This window comes from Acanthopagrus latus, chromosome 6 (assembly GCF_904848185.1).
Source record: "Acanthopagrus latus isolate v.2019 chromosome 6, fAcaLat1.1, whole genome shotgun sequence".
Lineage (NCBI taxonomy): Eukaryota > Metazoa > Chordata > Actinopteri > Spariformes > Sparidae > Acanthopagrus > Acanthopagrus latus.
In genome coordinates, this window is record NC_051044.1 from 27,659,636 (window position 1) to 27,682,978 (window position 23,343).

Here is a 23,343-nt window from a genome sequence, read left to right on the forward strand (position 1 = left end):
TTGTTTATCGGCCAATTAGCACCTCTAAAGCTAACAAATTAACACTTATCACACGGTTTAATATGAATTATTAGAAAGTTGCCACAACAGACCAAATTTTCACTAGTTGGAATCCAGCCTTTAACTTTTTGTTTTCATGCTTTGGTGTGAACATAATGGGCAGTTATGGACAACATGAGGGAATGCATTTCTCTGCGAATGGGATTTTCTGTTTTAGTACGTGCATGGAGCGGTCACGTTCTCTTGCTTCTTGGTTTATCGTGAAATTGCGTCGCGTCTTGCCTTTCAGTTCCTCCCCCTGCATGATTTTCCCTCCTTCCAGTGTCTTTCCATTCCTTTCCCTCCCCTGTACCTGATCCCCTTGTTTGTGTGTGTGTGTGTGTATCTGTGTGTGTGTGTAGTCTTTGCTGTCCCTCTTGTCTCTGTCAGTTCGTTCCGTCTTCTCCTGTGATGTCACCCTGAGTTTCGCATCCTCGTCACCTCCAGTGTCTTCTCCAATGTCTGCACTTGGTGTCTCCCGTGCTATGTTTCTGGTTTTTGCTCATTGTGTTTTCACTGATTTGTACTTTGCTTTTGTTTGCACTTTGTTTCAGCCCTTTTCGTTGCTACTGTCTTTGTGACTCGTTTCTGGTTTATCTGGATGTCTCGGTTTTTGTATCCTTCAGCTACGTTTAACTAAAAACCATTTGTTTCCCAATCGTGCCTCCCCGTGTGATGTCTGCACTTAGGTCCTCATCTTGTTTCTCCCCCGTAATTGTTATAGTAGCATTAACGAGACGAAAAATAGGACCAATAACACGTGGCGAGACCTGAGTGAAGAAACATGAATCACTCTGTGCACTCTGTCAGCTAGCTTCCGAACAACGTTGGCACATTTGCGGCCAACTTTTCGCGGCTCCACAGTGCGTCTCCGAAGTTCAAAAGTACGGAATCAGATCATGAATGTGTACAGAGCTAAGTGGAATCGAGGTGCCAGAGGTGCTGGTATGCAGATATTATTACTTTTGATAAAAAAGCTATGCTCGCTGTCAGCTGTCTCTGCTCTCTGTAGCTACATATTCAATGGAAAAACCAGAGTGGTCTTCTCATCTAACCCTCAGCAAGAAGCCAAAGACTTCAATTTACCAAAATGCCAAGCTGTTCCTTCAAGACTTACTTCTGAAACTTTAATTAGAAAAAAAAAGGCAGCATGAGGAAAGAAACACCCAGGGGATTTACTTAGTAATATTCAGTATGAAATACATAAGAGGATGATTATTAAGAGCATGTGTACACATAAATGGCTGTAAAAACAGATTAAGTTAGGAGTAAGGGAGTAATCCTTTATCACAGGTTTCCATGTGAATGTAGCGGAGGTAATTCCAATGACTCATGTTTGAAAAAGAGACGACGGGAAGAAAAAGCAGCACGCGCGCGCACACACACACGCACACACACCCATGCAGCAAACTTACCTCCGGAATGTAAAGGTGGTCCGCATAACAGCACCACGCCCTGGCCCTCACGGACGTTGACAGCGCTCCTCACGGTTTGAGTTTTGAAGTTATCGAGATCTAATACATCAGAAAAAGATCGAAATGGGTTTAGACAGCGGCTGAGAAAAACAGAACTCCAAATCATCAGCGGCACAGAGCAGAGTATCAGACAGCCAAAAAGTGTGTGTTTTACACAGACCATACACTCCAGGGTTTCTTTGAAAAGGCATGGTTTTAAGAAAAGGAGACATAAGTTGTCCCTAAACTCCCTCCACTGATTCACTGAGGCATGTTTTTGATGTTACACTTTGAGCAGTGGGACTTTAATGGGGCATCATTGATTGGCCTGGGACACCGACTGACAGCTTATGAGGCGTTCAAAGGCATGCAGGGCACTGATGAAACAGATGGACCTGACTTGGTGATGTTTACCCCGCGACGCCACACTTTAACGCTGGGATGAGATTAGGCTTCAATAGGATAAAACGAGTGGAGGGGAAGGAGACACTGTGCGCGGACTGAGCAAACACGGGGGAGCCTGCATGACAAATGACAGTTTGCTGTGCCAGCAGCAATAAGTAACATCATTATTAAATGTGGTGTAATCTTGCACTTAAAAGCATTAGCTTCCCCATCAATACTCTCAGCACAACCTAGCCCTTGTAAATGAATGAGCAGTTGCTGGCAGACAAAACCCAAACCTGGGATGATAAACCACCCCTGGCTTCATGACTGATGGAGGGAAGCTGCCGCAGTCCGCTCTGTACTCTGTCTGCACCCTCTGGCTAACAGCCTAGAGTGAGCCTTCCAAACACAAACAAAAGAAAGTCAGTGTGACCGATAAGGGAAATTAGGAGAGGGAAGATTATGGAGCGAAGTGGGACAGAGTGTTGGTAAGATTAATGAGCGGCTCTCTGATGACCGCAGTGGAATCAAACAGAGCCAAGTCACGGCAGGACACAGCGGAGGCCACAGGAGGAGATGGCCGACTTGAAATACAGACAGAGGCGATGTCCTTCTGATCTCACCAGGCTGCCTCTGTAAATGCAGAGTCGATCTCCTAAAGACATTTACGATTCCGAGGTACGGCAGTGGGGAGAGTTTCACCTCCTTGATTTTGATTGAAAAAAGCCCGGCAAAGGAAAAAAAAAAAAAAAACAGCGGCCGATAATTATAATGGCAACGCTTTTTGGGAGCAGCGGGAGGTGAATCAGAGAGCCATAGATAATTACTTAGGGGTTGAGGAAAGGATGACTCCTTCACGGAGATCTTGCAAAAAAAAAAAAAATGGCACAGGGGAGGGTAGAGATGTGGCCGGGCTCGACGCTGGAGGGGATACGCGCCTCTCTTCTCCGGCCTCTGAGCGGAAGAATAATGGGCTTCACTGGAGTGAACTGACCACACACTGTAACTCTGAGAGCTGGAGGCCAAACTCACTGTAGCTGCAGTGATTCCTTTGTAGGCAGAATCAGTCTCTGCCATATAAGAATGGCTGGCCCAGAGATTACACGGCGACCATTACGGCTCCAAGACGATCGGTCTGGGCAATGGCGCCGCCGTATTGTGTAGACGCTCTCCGTTATGAATTGTGTCCAGCAGTGATTTTTGAGCAAGGCTACTTTAACCTGCTTGAGAGGGCAACGCAGCTATTGCATGCTTGGGGGCCCTGTTTTAGGAAACTTGGCAGCTTTTTTTCAAAACTCGGGTCTATTTTTGGTGGTTTCGGCCGTCGTTGCGATATCGAGGTAATTTCTGTGAATTACAATTACAACAAAGTGTGAGACAAGCAAGAAATGTGAGCACTCAGACAGTTTCACGGGTGGTTAACTGAACCGAACTGCGTAGCCCAGTTGTGCAAACACTACGCCGGCATACCTATCATCACCTTGAGAAATAAATGAATGTTGCAAGTTGATATTTTGAGATGACGTTTCTTCCAGCAGTTCCCTTTACTTGCACATACAGCAGACACAATACGATCTGATAACATGTCTTGATATCACGTTTCACTCCATCTGTTGAATGTAAGCTGAATATTCACTCTCTTTTAGCTCTGTTTTTGGTCTCCTCCGACACCTGAGGTAAACTATCTGGCTCTCAAGCTACTAAAACGCGCCACTGCATTCACCAGCTAATCACACAGTGTGTCCGTCTGCCGTCTGGTGCCGATTCAGGAAGCGTGGAGTATTTCACTAAATGCAGCTGGCAGCTGTGGCAGAAAGGAACTCTGATGAAAGAGCTGAGAGTGGACTGAAGAGGACAGTAAAGGGCCATGAAACCAACACCAGCAGACAGAAGCTAAAAGGCTCTACAGGTTAGGTAATGTGTCCTTCCTGTGGGTTTGTCATTGTTGGGGACACCTTTGACACGGCACAGCAAATATGTAGAAGGTAAATGGTGGAGCTGTGTTCTTTCTAAATAAAAAGCACTAACATTTATATTTCTCCGGCAATTTCAGTGAGTCTTTCTTCTGTTCAAGGGCTTACACGTAGCTATGCGGAGTACAAAAAGTTTCCCTCTAGTCACTCAGAATCTGCTCTCTTGAGAGTCTGGCAGTGAATGCACCCTAACAATTGAGACTTTAAGTAACTGCTGACAAAAACTCTTTTGACCTCCACAGTTAATTTACTCTTGAATATGAAAACTACTCGTTGAGATCTGATGAGAAATACAAATTATAGTGGGTTTTATTTAACGGTTTACATGGAACTGTTCAGTGTTCAGTATTTTGCCCAGCTCGATATGGTGGCGATAATGATTGTATTGCAGTGACGACCTAAGCTGCCAATGTGGTGTCAATGACATGTCTGTCTTCTTGATGCTAATTCGCCCCAGTGGTCAATTGTGGTACTGCAAGACAACCCCCACCCCCCACATAAATGACAAGAACAAGTCCACATAACTCGTCATTATAAACCTAAATGTTGAAATGACAGGACACCTCTGACGGCAAAGAAGGAACATTTCTAGTCCTTGCATGTGACTTCTGTTTTATAAACCATTAAAATGTTACATTTCCGGGCCTTTAATAGAGATATCCGTGTGCATAACTTTATCCCAATATAAAGTCTGGGTTGACTTTATATTGGGATATATTCAGGAAGTGGGCTGGCTGGACTTGGAGGAGACAAACATTAATGTGCATGTGCAGCAGGCCAATTCTGCAAAGTTCCCAGATCTCAGCAACTGACTCTAAGATTACAATGTTATCTTAACCAATGGTGATGGCTGAAGCTATAAAAATAACATCCAGATTACATGAAACCAGAATGTCTCTCAGGCGGTATGTAAAGATTAACTTATCAGTTCTGTTGATGCTGTAGATAATATATTTTTTTTTCTGCAATTCTACGCAGCACTCCCAATGTTTCCCCAACAGTTGTGTGCTGTGGGAGGATATGGCAGCTTATAGTGGTTGCAGCTGAATTCTGAAGGCAGGCCAAGCAGCAAAGAAGGCATGACATTTCTATCTTAGGGCAGTGGCCTCATTACGCGGAAAAACAGAGTATCAGCCATGCTGATCTCCGAGACCTCCCTCACTGTGCATTAGGCAAGACAATAAATGTCAAGCAGCTCTGCTCTTCACCCGGTCCCCACAAGTGAGATTCATTACTGGGCTATAGGGATAATAGCAGCCCATCTCCTGAGAGGAAGTGAAAGGCTCTCTATCCTTGGGACATGATCAATAGCCGGCAGGCTTGATCAAGAGAAGAGAGGTGCCTCTACAGCCCCTGTCTGGAAGGTAGGCCCCCACTTTACAGCATCACTTTCCCTCCTTTTGCATTTTAAAACAGGAAGTCGGGAGCATCAGACAGCCTGTCACTATCTGATCCACTCACAGTCTGCTGTTTATATTATTCAAAACGGCATGGCTGCCGATTACAAGGATGCAAATTCTTCTTAAGCATTATTTGTGCTCTTCTCCTTTACAGTGTGAATCACAGGGGCCGACGAATCACTTGGCAAAATATGAGTCAATTCGGACTGAGCAAAGATGCTGTCAGAGTTGGAACCACTAATGAGAATCAATGGAGTTCAGAGGCAGTCAGAAGCGGCCTCACCCACTGTGTTTGTTGCGTCTGACATTTCATTCGATTACCATTTCCCCTCTCGGAAATCTATTCACAGGCAATCTCAATGAGAAATTGGAATAGTAAATGGAAAAAAAAAAAAAAAAGCCAGGGCCACAACCATGTAACAAACATGTCAGACTGATATACGGCAGATACAAAAAAACGTGCCAGGGTGTCATAACTGTGTCAGAGCCATGCCAGAAATGTGTGAGCAGTTGTGGGGATCACTTACATGCAAATTGCAGGCTGGCTCTGCGGCTGAGGATGGACCCCCACGCGTTGAAGGCCGTGCACTGGAACACCCCGGTGTCTTGGTCCTTGTCCAGGTTGCTAATGATCAGGCTGCCCCCAGACATGTGACGCCGGTAGTCATTCCCCAGATCAATGAGTGTTCCGTTTAGTGACCATCTGGAAAAACGCAAACACAATCAGTAGCTGAGCCCCCTGGAGATGCACGCTCACAGTGTTTATCACAGAGATCGATTCGATCGGTCCACCCACATCATGCTGAGAAGATAAAAGGTGAGTAATGAGAGCAGGGCTCTGTGTTATTAACACAGGGATCTGAATGCTGTGAATAAGCCTCCCGGCAAGTCACGGAAGAGCAAAAATAAAAGTCTTGACATTAAGCACAGATACAGCTTCCAGTTTTTTTCTGTAACAGTTTGACTTCATTTAAGTATTTTGTTTTGCTTTTAATTTAGGCAAAATTCCAAACAGAGAAAATCTGTAGAGGTGAGTATTGATTTTCTCCTGCTTGCGTGGTGAAGTGGATTTTATTTCATCTCATTTTTAATTACGTTCACTGAGGAGGTTTTTTTTTTTTTTTTCTTTCTTTTTTTCTGGTGCAGCTTGAGCCTGCTAGCGGAATATCTGACAAATGTTAACAGATTTATTTGACATTTGATGGAAATATCGGCCGTGCACGAGAGACAAGTGTTCCTGTGCATGTAGCAATACACAAGGTTGTGTTTCATAGCATGGTGATGGAGCAATTTACTATTTTCAGCCACATTATTGGCATAACATGAATTCACTGTTCCCAAAGGATGATTCCTGCTGACTTCTATGATCCCCTGAATTTTCTATTCCGCCAACACCAGGTCAACATTTGTGATAAAGAGTGAAAAATCTCGATAACTGCAACAGGGATAGCCATGAAATTTGGTAAATATTAGCTGTACTCAGATGATAAATCCTAATGACTCAGGTTATCCTCTGACATTTCATCTAGCGCCAATAGTGGCTGAGGGTTTTCACTTATCAAGTCAGCAGTGGATTAACATAACATTTTGTGAGAATCTAATCCTGGTGATCCCCCGACTTTCCAATTCAAACTTTTACTTTGTCAGTGGTGGAGTTCATCAGATACCTGCAAATCTAATTACATACCCATCAGCATCAGCCTTATTTTCAGTTTAGTGATAACACAAAAAAAATGCAGCAGGAGAAGAAGTAATACCGTCTTTTTTAGGTGGTAAACATGATATACATTTGAGCTGCTAAACATTAGCATGTTAGTGCAGTCATAATGAAAATGTTAGCATCGTGGATATATTTAGGAGAAATTAGATACAATGTTTGAGCAGGGCCCCATTCATTCCTGGGAAATGAATTCTGTGGTGCATGAAGTGCTATGTGTGCCACCTCCAGGTATGTAATCAGCCAGATCTTTCACAAGGTGCCATCTCACCAGAGACTTCTGCTAGCTGGGAGGCTAACTTCTGGTCCAGCTCCCCGCTAACTGAAAAATCACTTAGTTGTGCAACTCCTCTCAGCTTTCCACAGGTTACCTGACCTATTGTATCAAATTCTAATATCATTTTACAGCCACTTCTTTCACAATGTAAGCTCATGGGATATAACCTTTTTGGGCCACCGTGCATCAAGTTGGGTTGCAATTACACGGTTTGGCCACTATTTTGAATTGACTTGGAAGTTGCTGCTATTCTCAGAGGCTTGATTAGCCTGCTGATGTCAACTCAAAAGCACCACCATGCCAACAGTGTCACAGAGGCCCCGGTGTGTCTGTAGACTCCACTGCACTTACTTGAATAGAAAAAATAAATAAATAAATAAATGGCAAAAGCATCCCATGTTGACTGTGCACATTGTGATGCAGATGCAGATTAAAAATGCCTTAACATTTGTGTTCCGAAATTGACATGTCTATAGGACTGTGCAGCCTTGGCAGCGCTGGGCGCTCTCTGAGTGTTTTCTAATTAGTTTATGCCTGTGCTTTTGCGTTTCTGTCTTATTGCTTTCTGACACCTTCGTATTGCGTTGTCTACGGACCATTTCCTTCAGGGAAAGGTCATGAGATACTCTGTCATGCCAGCTCAGTTCAGGAAGTATGAGCTATTAATCAACGCTACAAAAGAGACAAAAGTGCCAAATTTTGCTCCCGCTGACCAATGAAAACACTTCACACTGCGCGTTATTCACTGACATCAGTCTGTCGGTGCGACAGTGCCACATCTGAGGGAGATGCAAGGCGCAGGAGGAACCTATACAAATATGGAGGGTGATGAGACTTTATCTCAGATCATTAACACTGGTGAAAAATGACTCTTCCCGTTCCTTCTAGGATTGGAGGAACAGAGGATTATTGGAATGCTGTGTGTTAGTCGGCCTTCGTAGTGACAGGACTGTGAAATGACATTTCCAATGATAAGGAGAGGGGAAAAAAAATCAATATCATTTATTTCCTCCCAGGCAAACTAACAGGCTGTTAGAATGATGCTTCATGCAGTCTTAAAGTCAGTCATGGCTCTCCCCACTCTCCTGCCTGACAGACTACAAAAGACGAAGCTGTCTTTCATCTTGTTGCTTGCATTATTCATCTAACAGTCTGCGCCAGTCACTTAATCTCACTGATTTTGTCACTATTCCAACAATATTACTTTTAAATGCTCTACCCTTGTCATGGCAAAGCTTATGTTTCCAAGAATTTATGTAAAAGCGTACCCAGCTCCATCACATGGGCAATTCGAGTACATCACACGCTTTTGCCGCCGTGTTTAAAGTCCTTGTATTTCTCCATCTGAATTTCTCCGCTGTCCCTTTCCTCCTTTGTTTGTGCCAAAGGGAGGATTATTGTATGTGGAAGAGGGTAGGAGGTTAAATGGAGAAGGATGAGAAGATAGTTAGACTTGCAGCCACCCAGCGTGATTGAGCTTAATGGGGGAGGAAGGTGGGCAGCCTGGACAGATCACACACCCCTGCAGCAGACAGCTGGCTGGGTGTGAGGGCGTCTGTGCGCCGCAGACACAATCAGTAAGCCACCCACCTACTCTTGCCACAGATACACCTGAGACAGGCGATGATATTAGAAGACATGGGGAAGGCATCATTAGAGAGCTCTTGCTCGCCTTTCTTATGTGAACCCAGGAAAGGTGGGTTTGAAGCAAAGACGAGGAAAGATCAACAAAAGCGGCTGTCTTTTTTTTTTTTTTTTTTTTTTTTGTCACAGATGGTCTCATACCTAACATTAATGTGACGTGAACTATTTAAAGCACTTGTGATTTTTCACATAGTAGTATGTGAAAAAAATGTGAATCTTCACACTCAGAAAACGTGAAGAAACATCAGCACACCACACTGAGCACAGCCTCTCTGTAAACCAGGCTGAGGCGCCTTTATACGCAATGGAATTAAAAAAAAAAACACACAGGTGAGAAATGCGGCCTTGTCTTAACGCACCGCTCATGTAAACGTTTACTTCTTCCTATTCCCACCAGTGATACAACGCGATGACATGATTCCACATGAGACAATGCGATGAATATTGGCCACTATCTACACACTATCAGCCACATCTTATCTACTGCAATCCTACTTTGTATCGGACCTCCAACATCCACCAGTTTATCATTAATGTAAGCTCAAAACTTCACGGATCCTTGGTGATAACTGTATTAACACAACAGATTAATACTACTGGGGTCAATTATTTTCTTTTGGCAGTACATGTGTTTTGTCTTCCATGTCTGCACAGTGCATGATGGTAGATAAATAAGCGCCCCCTTTTAATAAGATCTGGTTAATTGTCTTTAAAAACATTATTATGGGGTTAATAAGGACATAATTGATGTTTTATGGATCAGCTAAAACTTAGCAAGCTGGTCTAATAAAAACTTGTGCTTATTAATGGCTTACGACTGCTCTGAGGAAGAAAGTCAGTGATTTATTAACTATTAATAAAGGCATTAGTCGGAATGTATAAACAATTCATAAGATGCACCTTATCAGAAAGTGGTGCTGATAAATCTGTAGAGAGTACCCTAGTGACTATTGATTTTGCACCACTTTTTTAGGGTATCCACCATATGGGTAGATAATTCTCACTGAACATTCAAACAACACCACATAAACATTCATCTCGAGGTCTTTTTAATGAAAGCAAACCACTGATGCGTTCACAGGTGTTATAGGATACCAACCACAGAGATGGAGGGGTGTGGTGGTGTTGTCAGAGGCGAGAAGCCTGACCACAGTTCAAGACTGAGTTTCACCATATATAAATGTGATGCCAGACCTGAGGACAATCTCTAGCTGGGTTTGTGCCGATTAAAACAGGTATTTTAAGCCCAAATAGGATCATTTCCGAAACCTAACCCCCTTACCAAGTGTTTTTTGTGCCTAAACCTAACCAGAACATAAGTACAGTCTTGATACAAGATAAGATCAACACATCCTCATATCGGTGCATAACCACACTCACTGAAAACAGCATTTATTAACCGGTCCCAAAACTACATAATTGTTGCAGCGTACCAACAAAAAGCATACTGGCATTGAATTGAATTGTACTAATTTCAAAACTACTTGTTTCAGGCTCAGGAAGACATTGTGGTTTGGCTGTAAAAGTCCAAATTGTAAGATATTTGATTTGTGCCTCATCAAGCCAATCAAAAACTGATGCTTTGGGTTTCTCCAACTCACTAAATGCTGACGCTTCAGATGGTGGCTTCCAAAATGATCTTGCAAAATTAGCTTTGGTACAAACTAGATCTTTAAGTCACGTTACCTAACTTAAGTTACCTTACATATGTGACGTAACTTTACCATGTTAGTATGTTCAAAGAACTTACCACTGACTTCGATCTCCTAAATGCAAGTCCTGTGTTTGTTTAACCTGACTATCCATCCCCAACCTCCTCCCTATACAGACTTTCCACTCTTTATACTACCTCTCTTTACTTCCTCCTTTGCACCTATAATAATAATTATGGCTGCCAAGAAACATCAGAGGTCGCTGCCAAGAAACATCAATATAGTTCATAATATCCTGCTTTCCTAGTTGACCTATATGATCATTTTTCTGATGAGGCAGGGCTGAATAACATTGAAAATTGAACCTAAATAAACATAAAGAAATGCATACAGAAATGCAACCTGACAACTTGTCTGTGGTACATTGCCAACATTTATTCTGACGATGGGTTTGAAAGAGTTTTCCTCTCACCAACTGGGCGATTTACTCCAAGTGGTCATGACAGGGTTAAAGACATAATGCATCTGACATTTCTCTCATTTTGCTAATGCTTTGCTCATCTGACATTCTGGACATTTTCACCTCTTCACGCCTCAGCAAGTGATTTCAGAGAAACACTCTGATAGAACTGCGCACAACTCATGCACATATTAAGGCCATAACCTGTGATGGGGGAGTTGTCACATGCACACACCGCTTTGTTTTAGGGGCCACAAGCCGAAGAGGCCGGCAAACAACCACAAAACAACACCTCATTACTCCTTTGGACAACTACACAACTGTTACCTCAACAGAGGCAGCATTCTATTTGTGGCCAGCGCATTGCTAACGAGCACAAGACATCAGAGCCATATCTTTCCTTTGTTCAAAAGAAAACATCTCCCTTACTCCTTCATTATAATTCCATTTCAAATACAAAGGAGGAGTGAAAACAGAAAGGTGACACAGGCTGAGCAGAGGTCTTAATGATAAAGCAAGCCCAAAGTGAATCATATTGAATCCACCACCCCATCAGGCCGAGAGGAGCTTACGCTAAGTCCAGCGGAGTCCGGGGGAACAGTCCTATTTGCTGCGGTGTGCTGCAGGCACGGGCTGATCTGAGCATGCTCTGAATGAACTCCCCGTGACCTTGAGGTTCACATCAATTTTGCATGAGGTCTCCTCATCAAATAGACTGGGGATTGTACTGCAGCAGTGGCTCACCTGGCTTTCCTTGAGGCCAGACACCCACAGAGACGGCAGTGGCCACACAGACCACATACTGTTCGCTCTCAGACACACACACACACACACGCACGCACGCACACATGCAGAGCTTAGAGCTGATAATGGAAATTCAACTGCTGACCAGGGTACTCTCTACAGTTATGTTTAGCAGGTTATTGCTGCTGCTCTTTAATAAATTGATGTTCGTTTGGCCTTCAAGCCAAATGTAACACGATAAATATTCCTAAAACCACCTTGTATAAGTGTGAGTGTGTGTCGGCATGCATGTGGGTGTGTTTCCTGCGTATGTATCAGCTTTGAAAATAAGTGAAATGTTATCATATATATATATATATATATATATATATATATATATATATATATATATATATATATATATATATATATATATATATATATATATATGTAAATAAATAATAGATATGCATCAGTCCATATCCAGTGTCTCCTATCTGGGAATTCAGTAATAAAGCCTTTTATTTAAGACCACAGTCCTGCATTCCTCCAGTTTATCCAACTGATTTTGTAAGATCTGAAAAGCCCCAGGATCACAGAGATTTCTCCAAAAGTGACCCTCCAAAAGATACAAAATCAATTAAACATTTTCTCTATTCAGCCCTTTTATCTGACTCAAAGCTGCGGCTGGATTCATAACAAAAAAAAAAAAAATAGGAAAAAAAAAACATCTTCTAATCACATGCTCGCCGTTCTATTTATGTCCCTGTTACCCTGTGCCGACCCGTAAACAAAGGTAGAGTCATACATCTGCCTGAAGTCACATTACATGATAGCAGACACCAACCAGAGTACTTTTTTATTCCCCCTTTCCAATCACTGCGGTGCCCTTGATCCTGTGTTACAGCAGATTCATAGTAAACACAGTGACAGGTGTATTCATAAAGCATAGCTCTGAGCCCCGGAGTGTGCTCTGGCGCTACACTGGACTATTTGTCAACCGCAGAACTGTCAGGGCTCCCAGTCGTACTCTCACGGTGTCACTGAGTGGGTGAGGTGGAGCGGAGTGAGGTGTCGTGAAACAAAATCAGACAGAATGGAGCTAACTAGCAGAGCTTATGAGCATAAACACAAATGACAGCCTTATGTTCTCATTTTATCATACCTGCTGTCTGCGCTCGGCCGCTTAAATCAGCCGGACAGAATTTTCGAGCTTGTCAAACAGCCTGATTAATGACCTCTCCAGGTCCATATCACAGTTAGATATATCCAATTTGGTATTTTCAGTATATTACAGGAGGAATTGTGCAGGTTTAACTTCACGTTTAAGGGGTTTGCACTACCTCATCCCTGCTAGTTTTCACTTTCATGTAGTGGTTGCCTAGATTTTCCAATATACGGTTCTGCAGCACGTCATGGTCCATTGGGTCCATGATGGATTTTTCCATGTGTATTTACTGGATAGTATCGATACAAACTGATGAGTCTGAAAAGCACTTGTTCTTTGATAGTCCCTAAATGATGATGCTACTAGTAATGATTCACACAAATTTGATCATAATGCTGGTGATACTTTTTTTTTTTTTTGTCAATTAATCCCATTAAACAGGGCATTAACAGACAGGAACATAATATGCGATTTATAGCAACATTTTTATATGTATCGAATCACCTTAAACGAAAAATCTGTCATTTTCTTGACCTTAGAATAAGAATAGGCCCTTTTGCACTTTTAGTGGCCACTGAAGTGGAGGGTGAAGTGAGGGGTATTCAGCTGGTTGCAATCTGCCACCTAACTGCTACATGCCACTAAATCATACGCACTGAACCTTTAAAAGTCTGACACCAAGAATAAATTGATCCTACTAAATGTATGTTTTGTCAAATCCTGATATAGCTAAATTCCTCTGTGCTCACGTTAAACTACCTACCATGACATTCAGCACTTATACACGTATACATATACACCATCCTGCTGCTGTACATGCTCACTAGAACAACACATGTGTGCCAATCAACTGGTTAAAATAATCCCCAACAAATGCACAATTTACTCATGTTAGGGAACAGACATGGACGTCCCTTGACAGGTGATGTTAGATGTTTCTTTTGCATAAGCATGCAGATATTTGTACTTTGTTTTTGTTTTTCAGAAACATGTAGTTCAGTGTGATTATCATAATAGGCTGATGCTCTTTTTCCTTGGGAGTGCAATAGACAATGTTTTGTTTTAATAAGTCATCATGAGGTAAAGGTTGCTGTCTTGGCTATAGAGTGACACCATCTGCATTTAGATTGGTTTTCTATAAACCTCGCTCTCACTATGCAATTGCGTCTGCCACTGGGCACAGAATCTCTCAGGAAAATGAGGGCTGACTGGCGATCCGGTCAGGCTGGCAGCCTGGCACCATTTATATCCACCTTCATGTCTCCATTACAGACTAAACGAATGAATAAACTCATGTTTTGTCGCGTGTTATTGGTAGTTGCTTGTTACTCTGAGGGAAACGGAAACTATCTGGCTGTCTTGTGACAGCAGTGCCAGAATTAATACAACGTGGAAACGCTGGGGGGAAGTTGACCGTCTCCAGTTTAATTAGTCAACAATGCTTTTTATTTTTATAGGCAGTCTGTTAATGTATGACAACTTATTGACAGATAAAAAGTCTGTGAAGGCTGGTCAGTTGTATGTCTCTGAAACAAATAAACTACTAAAACCATTCTGTATCTATGGGAATCACTACTTACTATACTATAGTTCATTCCAAGTGTGGTGGATATCTATTATGTTTGGTATTTGCCTGCTGGATTCAGGTAATATCCGACCATAATTTCATCTTATCTACATTTCACATGCGCTTTTTTCACTGCAGGAATGCTGAAACACCCAACCGAAAGGAGACTGACACTTCCAGTGCTACTGTGGCTCCCTGACATCATCATCTCTGACAAATTCAATATTGTGTGACCCAATTTTTTTTCTATGGATATTAAACCAAATGGATGAATTTTTCTTAATAGCTGCAGTAACTGAGGAAATTAAGTGAGGAGCTCTGAATTTAATACCCTCTCGCTTGGCATATCTAATTATACAAATACTGTTCATTTGCAAGGTCTGGGCCCATGCATAGTTTGCAGAATCTGGTGAAAGTCACAGCATGACCACATCCTAAAGGCATTATTTCAGTCTGCTCACGACACTTTGAGGTTCTAATTTCAGTGTTAGTGAAGTAAATTGGCAAGAATTTATGCTTTCTATTTTATCACCAGGACAAAACAGTCCTCTCCTTGCCCGGAGGGAAACAAGTCAAGGACGATCAGTGTCAGAAAAACTGATGCAACCCAAATAAACCTAAAAGAACCCGACTCCTTCCTCAAAGTAATATTAAGGGAAGACATCGTGTGTCTTTAAAAGCATTATCAGGCACGTCAATCCGCAGTGGTGAGCGTTCCCTCACTCAAACATCAATTCTTCCTTTTAAACCTGGTTTCAGATATTTCATTCATAATTGAAGCCACTGACTCCAAGCGGAGGAACTACTGACCTAGATGAACATCGCTGGAGTCAGATATATGTGTTGTGTTGTGTTGTGTTGTGTTGTGTTACAAACAGAGGCTGAGTGCTTTGAAAATGGTGTAAAATCAGTGAACTCAGAAAGTAAAAAAAACAAAAAACAAAAAACTAGAAGTAGACAAAATAAGAGATGAGACAAGACTCGCTAGGGAAGCAGGGTAAAGTTTATAACAAAAGTCTTATATAACATCAGAGCAGTGGAAGGGTCATAAAATATATCGTTATCGCCAGATCTTGAGGAAGCTGGATGCAAGCAAGTATCTAACTAAAAAAAAAAAAAATTACTTGCTTCCTTCGGGAATCCCTCCAAAACTCCTACAAACGCACACCGTAGCTCCTGCTCAACTACGAGACATGTCTGTTCGACAAGCTCTCTTAGCTTGTTTGGTCTCATAAATACATAAATAAACAGCTGTGTTAAAAGCCACAGTCGTGTACTGTAAAGAACAAGCAAAACCAGCATCACAAATGTACCCCAGTCTTAGAGGCTACTCTGCGTGGCTGTTAGCACCTTACTGATGTAGACGTGTGCTCTGTGCTGAGGTTAGCAGCTGATCCAGTCTGCTGCTGCCCCAGCGGCTCTGCTCTTCTGCTCAGTGGCTGTGTGTTTTTTGCTACTGGGTAAGCTGGCTCCTGAACAATGGGCTCAGTGGCTGTGAAGAGTGAGCGAAGAAAACGCCTAACATTATCACAATGAATTTTCTCTTCCATTCTAGTGGAAGTAATTCCCCAAAACTCCCAAAAATAGACGAAACATCAGGAAGAACTCAAGCCAGGAGTGGGATCATTAGCACACTAGCTAATAATTCACATTTGGTTCTGTGCATTTATCAGGTTCTCTTTTGCTTAAAATCAGGCGCCTTCTTTCTGCTGCTGGACCCAGTGTGGATACTAAAAACAGTAAAGGATTTCAGGATGTAAAATAAAAAACAGTGAGGTGGAGGACACTAAAACACTCCATAAAGCTAAAGGGAAAATGCAAAGTTGGTTGTAAATCTCTGTGGGTTTCTAATGATGAGCCAGCCCTTTTCACTTTACGCAGTCATTTGTTCCACTACTCATATAAAATATTGATTGGCGCAGCGCTGATATGTAGCTAACATGTTACGTTATAATAGTGATGGTGTGTGCATAACAGCCCTCGTAACAGTACGTGCTTGCTCAGCTGGAGTAAAAGTTGCAGATCATTCTGACACCTACACATTTTCCTGGCTGTTGCTTCAAGGCCATCGAGGACCCAAAGGAGAAAAACCTCCTCGACGCCATCGGTGAACATCAGAATGTTTTAAGTTGCGGGGGGAAATAATGCCAGCGACGGTTTCGGCTTCATCCTGGGAAAGCTCAGGTTGCACAAGTATAATTATACCCCCACCCCCCCCCACCTCGCTGCTGTGCCTGGACCATGTTTTCAGTGCAGACACATTATAGGAAATGTAAGCATTTAACGGAATGTCACTCACAAGGTTATTGCCTCTCTGCCCTGCTTGCTGCGTATCTACATGGTGCTGACCAAGCTCTGAAACACAATCTACCACAAAAAAAAAACATCGCCCGCTGCCATTTTCAGGCGGGCTCCGTGCACCGCCGGGGAATAGCCGGGGAGATATCAAAGGATCCGTGGTGCAAATGAGTTGCTGGGATCTCCTTTTCTACACTAATGATTTCTTTAGCCCGTGCTCCATGCTTTAAATCATCATCTTAAGCCGCTCAGTGGCTTAAATCGTATCATTAATGAAGTTAACTTCACTCATATCTGAGGTGTTGGCACTATCAACCTGAATCTAGCTGACTCAACATCATAGCTCAGGCTGAAAATAGATAAGCTTTGTTCAATTAAAAAATTGATGCTCAAATTAGGCAGCCGCTCTTTGAAAGCCCGTCTTTTAGTCGGATGGTGTGCAATCTCTCTCAAGCATTTATGTCCAGAAAAACGACGTTCTTCAGCAAATCAATTGCAATCAACGCTATCGGTGCCCTCTTTGATTTCCTTAGGAAGCGGCAGCGGAGATTCACAGAAGCAATTAAGCGGCGATGGATTCCCATCATGTGATGTGGATGTGGAGCTGAAGCGGGTAGACAGTTGGAGACGAGGAGGCTTGCGGGGGGAAACGGAACTTTGATGTGGTAATTTACCTGTACTGCGGGGGAGGGCTGCCTTCTGCCTCGCACGTGATGGTAGCGTGCTGGTCCGGGGAGTTGATCGGTAAAATGAGGTCACTTGGCTCCGTCCTCCATCTTGGCCCTTGAAATATGACATCCTCTGTACAGGCTGGGAGAGAGGGGAGAAAGTCTATAGTAGTACAAGGCGGGGAAATTGTCTCTTTGACCTTAGGAGAAAACACTGGGAGAATACAGTGAAAACACAGGCAGGGTGGGGGGAAAATAGTTCATCTTGCTGATATACAGCACCTTTTCCACACTCAGTGTATACTGCTTTCTCTGTCTCCTATTCTCTGAACAAATGTGTCTCTTTCCGAAGAGGAGAACAGAAATGCGTTGGGACACACTCCAAGAGGTACTGCATATACACTTTGTGTACATCCCGCTTACCCTTGCTAGGCATTAACTGCTAATGCTGACATATTCAGTATCTGTTTCACTGTGTGCCTCTTCTGCATTTGTTTTAAATGAACCAGGCGTGCACAAACACTGACCATGGGGCTCGTGTTTACTCCAGTTTTGTATGCAGGCCCCGTTTTCCACATTGCCCGGCCTCTCTCTGTCACTTTATCATCATGATGAATGAAATATTATAAATGCTGTTGCCGCGGTCCAACATATTTATTATCTCCTTGCTTCAAAGCTCTCAGGTAAACAAAATAAATAAATAAATAAAATGCAAGTAAATAAAAATAGCAAGAGCACTGTTTAAATGTAGCCAGGGAAAGCTAAATGCAGTTGCTGTGAGCTCACATACACCCAGTTATAGAACTGAACCAAGACGTTCCGTGATAATTGCCATGAATAATGTCATAGCGATAGATAATAACAGGATTTAAGTTGAGTGCTTAAGACTTCAATGGTTGACTGCTGGTGTAGAAAGCCAATTCTCACTTATTTCCCCCGTAATTAATGATTCCCTGCGAGTGACAGGGTAGATAAATAAAGCAGAGTGATCTATTTTCAGGCCGTCTATGTCATACTACGCATGCACCGGTTAATTGAGGCCATAAGGATGCACTCATCTGCCAGCAGCTTAAAAGGAAAGGATGTGGAACACAATCTGGTACTAAATGAAAGCGGAGTCAACAGACGGCCGGAGTAGGCCTAATTAATATCCTACTGCTAACAGATTGCAGCATGTGGCTAGCAGTTCTACACGTGGTTTTAACCGGTGATAATATGTCAGGGAATCAACACATTTCACCGCGCGCGAGAGATCGAGAGAAGCGACTTTTGCCGGCTGTTCATTCACCTCACAGTTCTGGTTTATCGGCCTCTCCCTAATGTGGATTTGAATACAATGCCATTCAGCCTGACTTCTAAGCAGCGTTTTGTGAAATTCCCAGACAATAGAGCCCGACAACTTGTTGTAATGATTGTTATCAGCTGCAGTGATTTTTCGAGGGGTTCCAAGTGTATGATCACAACACTGAATAACAACTGGCACCTACAGGCAACGGTCGAAGCCCAAGTGGTGAAAAAAAAACAAAAAAAAAAACACTTGTCCGCTAGGAAGGTGAGCCCGCTTGGATCTTGCTCCCTAGAGTACTGGGTGTGAATTACCCATGAGCCAATTTGAATAACATTCATTGGGATTTACAATGTCATTCGAACAAGGGTTGACATTCTGGTGGAGTGTCTCTGCTGCTTCTCCTGCTCAAATCCCTGGTGGCCGCGCAAGGGCAGAATGAGGCGCGGTGGCAAGTAGATTGCACTAAAACGCCGGGCTGGATTCATTGCATGGATCCTGATAATGATCTGGACAGGCCATAAACAGGGACGGGTTCGGACTCCCGGTCGTCCCTGACAGTGCACTGTGAACGCAGCGGGCCGGCGCTCAGGGGAGCGGCGAAGGACATCACGCTGGGGAGATGTACATGCAACGACTGCAACCTAATCAGTGTAACCTTTTTTTTGGTCGAGGAGAAGAGATTTTCTGAGATTGTTTACAACCCTAATGGACGAAACTCTATATTTCATAGAAATACTGCATAGAATAACGCAGAAAAAAAGACATGCTTCCGTAATGAAAACACATTACAGACGCACTCATTTATTAGGAGACACATTGTCGTGACACAGAACATGACAACAATTGCATTGAGACTCAATATGAAATGTGTTATAATATCTTACCTGCAAGGCATCCAGTGATTGATAGCAGAACAATTTGTCTCCATGGTAACATCATCTTTAGTTGCCGAGGGCTAATAAGACTCTCATCCAATTGCCTCGTGAAAGGAACGCTCTCCCCTTGAATACAAGAATTTTAATCTGAAGGGAAAGCAATTATGGATGTGATTAAAATATGACATTTTGATCCAAATACGACAAGCATTCATCAGCAAAAAAAAAGAAAAAAAAAAACATGATTACAGCACTGCTAAGTTACATAATAGGTTCTTATTATTTCAGAGTTACCACGAGAGAAAGTGAATCTTGAGGAACTGAGAGGCGACGGGGGGAAAACAGCAGTAGACAAAAAAAAAAATAAAAAATCCTGAGGGTAAAACACGCCAGTGCGATTTTCAGGTGGCACAGAAGAAGAAACAGCTGCCAAATGAGTATGTTTTCTTCTGCTGGGCGCGTTTCTCATCCCGCCTAACAAGCTCAATTCCGCCGCTTTAAAGAGAAGTGAGGAGGGAAATGACTGACCTCAAAAGATATGTCTCTCTCCCTATTTGACTATTAATAGGAGCTGGCAGACTGTGTACCAGCACTCCTCAAATTGCCACTTCATACTTTAACAAAGGGTTTAGTGGCCGACCGAATGTAAGCAAACTGACTGTTTTCATTCTGATGCACATGCATCACTCCCTTAGATGTGCACAAATTACAAAAGGGCCAGACAGTTAAACAATAAAAACAGGCTGCGTTTCATTTGTCATCTCATAACGTTGACTGACATGATAATATATTCTTTACGAGGACAGAAGTTTGTCAGCCACTCCTTTTTCGACCAAAGTGTTTATCCATCTAAAGGGGCACTCCAGCAATTTTACACATTACGACCCATTTACTGCGGACGAAGTACTACTCGGCCCGTGAAAACAGCTGTATTCCTTTGTGGCTCTGGAGGAGCTTTGTCAAGTCTGAGACAATGACTCTGACTGTGTCATTAGCATAACTGTCATCAGGAGAATACAGTGTTGGGCAGCGACGCCTTCCTGAGGAGTGGATTACAGCACTGGGATTGCTTCTGTCAGTAACACAGTGTTAAGGGGCTACAGTTTGAAATTCGGTAATTACGCTGCAGTTACTAATCTCCGGGATGATGTGACATTTTGAGGGTAGGCTGGTTTTCTGTTTAACCTGGAGTTTAGTTACACACAGTTACACTTTGAGACCGGTCTGGGATGTGGCAGCGACGGGAGAGGCGGGAGGCGGGGAGGCAGCTTGTTACTGCCAGAAGAGGAGGAGTGTGCTACGTAACTTCACTTGTCTATAGTCTTTGGGAAGTATGTGGCTTTGTTCAGACTTTGAAGGCCTGGGAACACCCCTGCAGCTTCACTATGAGCACGTGCTACATGCATGGCTTAGCTAGCTGTTCATATGTAATGGTCAGTTAAAACTGGGGCTGTAATTTTGTTTTCAAAGTGAAATTACCATTTTTGATGATGAAAGTCCGTAACGTGGGTCTGACAGTGTGAAGGCACAAAATGAAGTACTTGTGCTGCGCTGCAGGTGCTGTTGCTCTGTCAGAAAACTGGGCTATTGTTGTTCTCTCTGAGAGACTAGCAAGCCGTGGTGAACACACAATCGAACCATCTGAGAGCTTAGAAAGCTTTCTGAATTCAACACTACGAATGGTGGATAAAGGCAAGGCTGTTGATTCTGTAAACTTCAACTTACATAAATGTTTCCTTATCATTCAAGTGAAGTGGCAGAGGCATTGCAAATGAAGGAACAGATTCTATTCTAGGCCATTTCAAACACGATTAGGCTACTTTGGTAGTATTTCTTAAAAATCATTTATTTTTTTAATTATTATTTTTTATTTTTTTATTTCTACACTTAGAATATGCAAGTTGAGTGGATGTGGTGACTTTGGAGTAGTTGGATGTAGGGCTGCAGCTTTTTATTTATTCTGTTGATCATCATATTGATTAAGCAATGAGCTGTCTGGTCTATTAAATGTCAGTAAATTGCGAAACATGTCCATCAGTGTTTACTACAGCCCAAGATGAAGTCTTCAGATGTCTTGGTTTGTCCACAACCCAAAATGATTTACTGTAAGCCAGAACATTTTCACATTGAAAAAGCTGTAATCAGAGAATGTTGTATTGTTAAAAAAATAACTGATTACTTGATTGATAGCTGGTGAGTAAAATACTGTTACAAGTAAAGTAACTATTTACTTTATCTGCTTTATCTTCCTTTTTAGAAATTGGTATAAATACTCTCTCAATGAGTAGTAAGTAAGAAGTTAAATAATTACACATTTTAAGTAACTTCTTCAAAACTGCCTAAAGCTCCTGTTGGGAAGCTAGTAATACAGATGCTTTGGGATTATAGGTCGGGTCAACCGTCCTCCGAAAGCATTAATATGTGACCAGCTGGGGATAAGACAAATGAATCTGGGAGATTTAATGACAGATTTGAAATAAAAGACCTGTGTTACAAGCTGCACATAAAACGTTATTATGGTGGCATGATGGGAAATGGATGCATTGCCTTGGGGCTTGACCTTCCTAAGGGACTAAAAGTCAGGACATTTGAGCTTCTGATAGTATGAATTCGACCGTTCCTTTTATAAATCTGTCTCTTGTTAATTCCCCAACTTTTTAGAAAAATTGTACTTGAATGCCGAAGTGCCCCTTTAATGTCTATTTTTGTGTTAATACCATTGCTGGAAATGTTGCAAATCCTTGAGAATAACTGCCTTGTATGGCGTGCTTTGATTTAACAGGTATTTAATTCCCTGACCTGCAAAAAAAAAAAAGAAAAAAAAAGAAAAAGAAAAATCCAATCTTTGCCTCATAATATCAATATATCTCGATATAAAATTGAATTGTGAAAGAGGATTTCATCATTCCAGGTATATCCAACCTTCATCACCCATTAGTGTCAAAAGGCCCTCCACTCGAAAGGCTGATCATCCTCAAATTGCTGCATCAGACCTCCAATCTAGCCAGTGATCAATGACCTAAAATTGCCATTCAACTTTCCTCATACGGAGGTGGAACGGAGCGTCTTAAGACTGTAATTGTAGTATCAGTGGCACAGGAGGGGCTTTGCTCAAGCTCTGACCTACATCACAGTAAGTGGAAACTGATATGCCTCTCAGGATTAAGAATTCAACCCAACCCCTCATCCTTACAACACAACCCTGTTGTGCGGATTAACCCAGGGCTATCTTTGGAATTCTTGAAACAGACCTAAATACTAACCACTCACTTGTTTCATCAACTTGTAACTGGAGGATTGTGGCTGTGGTTTGACGTGAAAATCGTGGCAACATAATCCTATGGAGGAGTATGAAGCAGCTGCAGGAGGTGGTGGTGGTGGTGGGGGGGATTGTCTCATTTTCCTGATCATAACTTAATGGCCAGTGTTGGCTTAGCTATACTATCCTGGTGCCAGTAATTGTTCCTCATCTGGTGTAATTGCAGGCACAGTGCAATTCAGAGTGGATTTCCTGGTGTCTTTTAAAATTTAGGGGGCGTTTTGCCACTCTAAAAACCCATCACATTGGATTACACGGTTTGAGATTCTACTGGAGCAAAAAAAAAAAAAAATTGTGTGCTGCATTTTTCAGTTTGAGTGCGGTATTAACTGCCATCCACTTTCTGGAGAATCCGACCTCGTCATCCCAACCCATCAGTCCAAAAAGCTTCAAGATCCTGAGAGGAAAATCTCCTCGAATAAGACCTTTTTTTG

General features: G+C 42.5%; 1 protein-coding gene across 2 annotated transcripts in view; it reads right to left on the reverse strand.

Annotated features, from left to right (window-relative positions):
- cntn3b (contactin 3b) overlaps positions 1–23,343 on the reverse strand; it is a 60,855-nt gene that overhangs the window by 31,764 nt on the left and 5,748 nt on the right. Inside the window, exons 1-5 of one of the 2 annotated variants that reach the window (XM_037102407.1) lie at positions 22,854–22,874; positions 19,600–19,737; positions 17,434–17,569; positions 5,781–5,956; positions 1,455–1,553 (exon numbers count right to left, since the gene is read on the reverse strand). In XM_037102407.1, the coding sequence (XP_036958302.1) occupies positions 1,455–1,553; positions 5,781–5,956; positions 17,434–17,569; positions 19,600–19,654 (466 nt within the window). In that variant the 5' untranslated portion in view covers positions 19,655–19,737; positions 22,854–22,874. Of the gene's footprint in view, positions 1–1,454; positions 1,554–5,780; positions 5,957–17,433; positions 17,570–19,599; positions 19,738–22,853; positions 22,875–23,343 lie in introns of those variants that run through there. The other variant, XM_037102406.1, reaches the window with a different exon arrangement.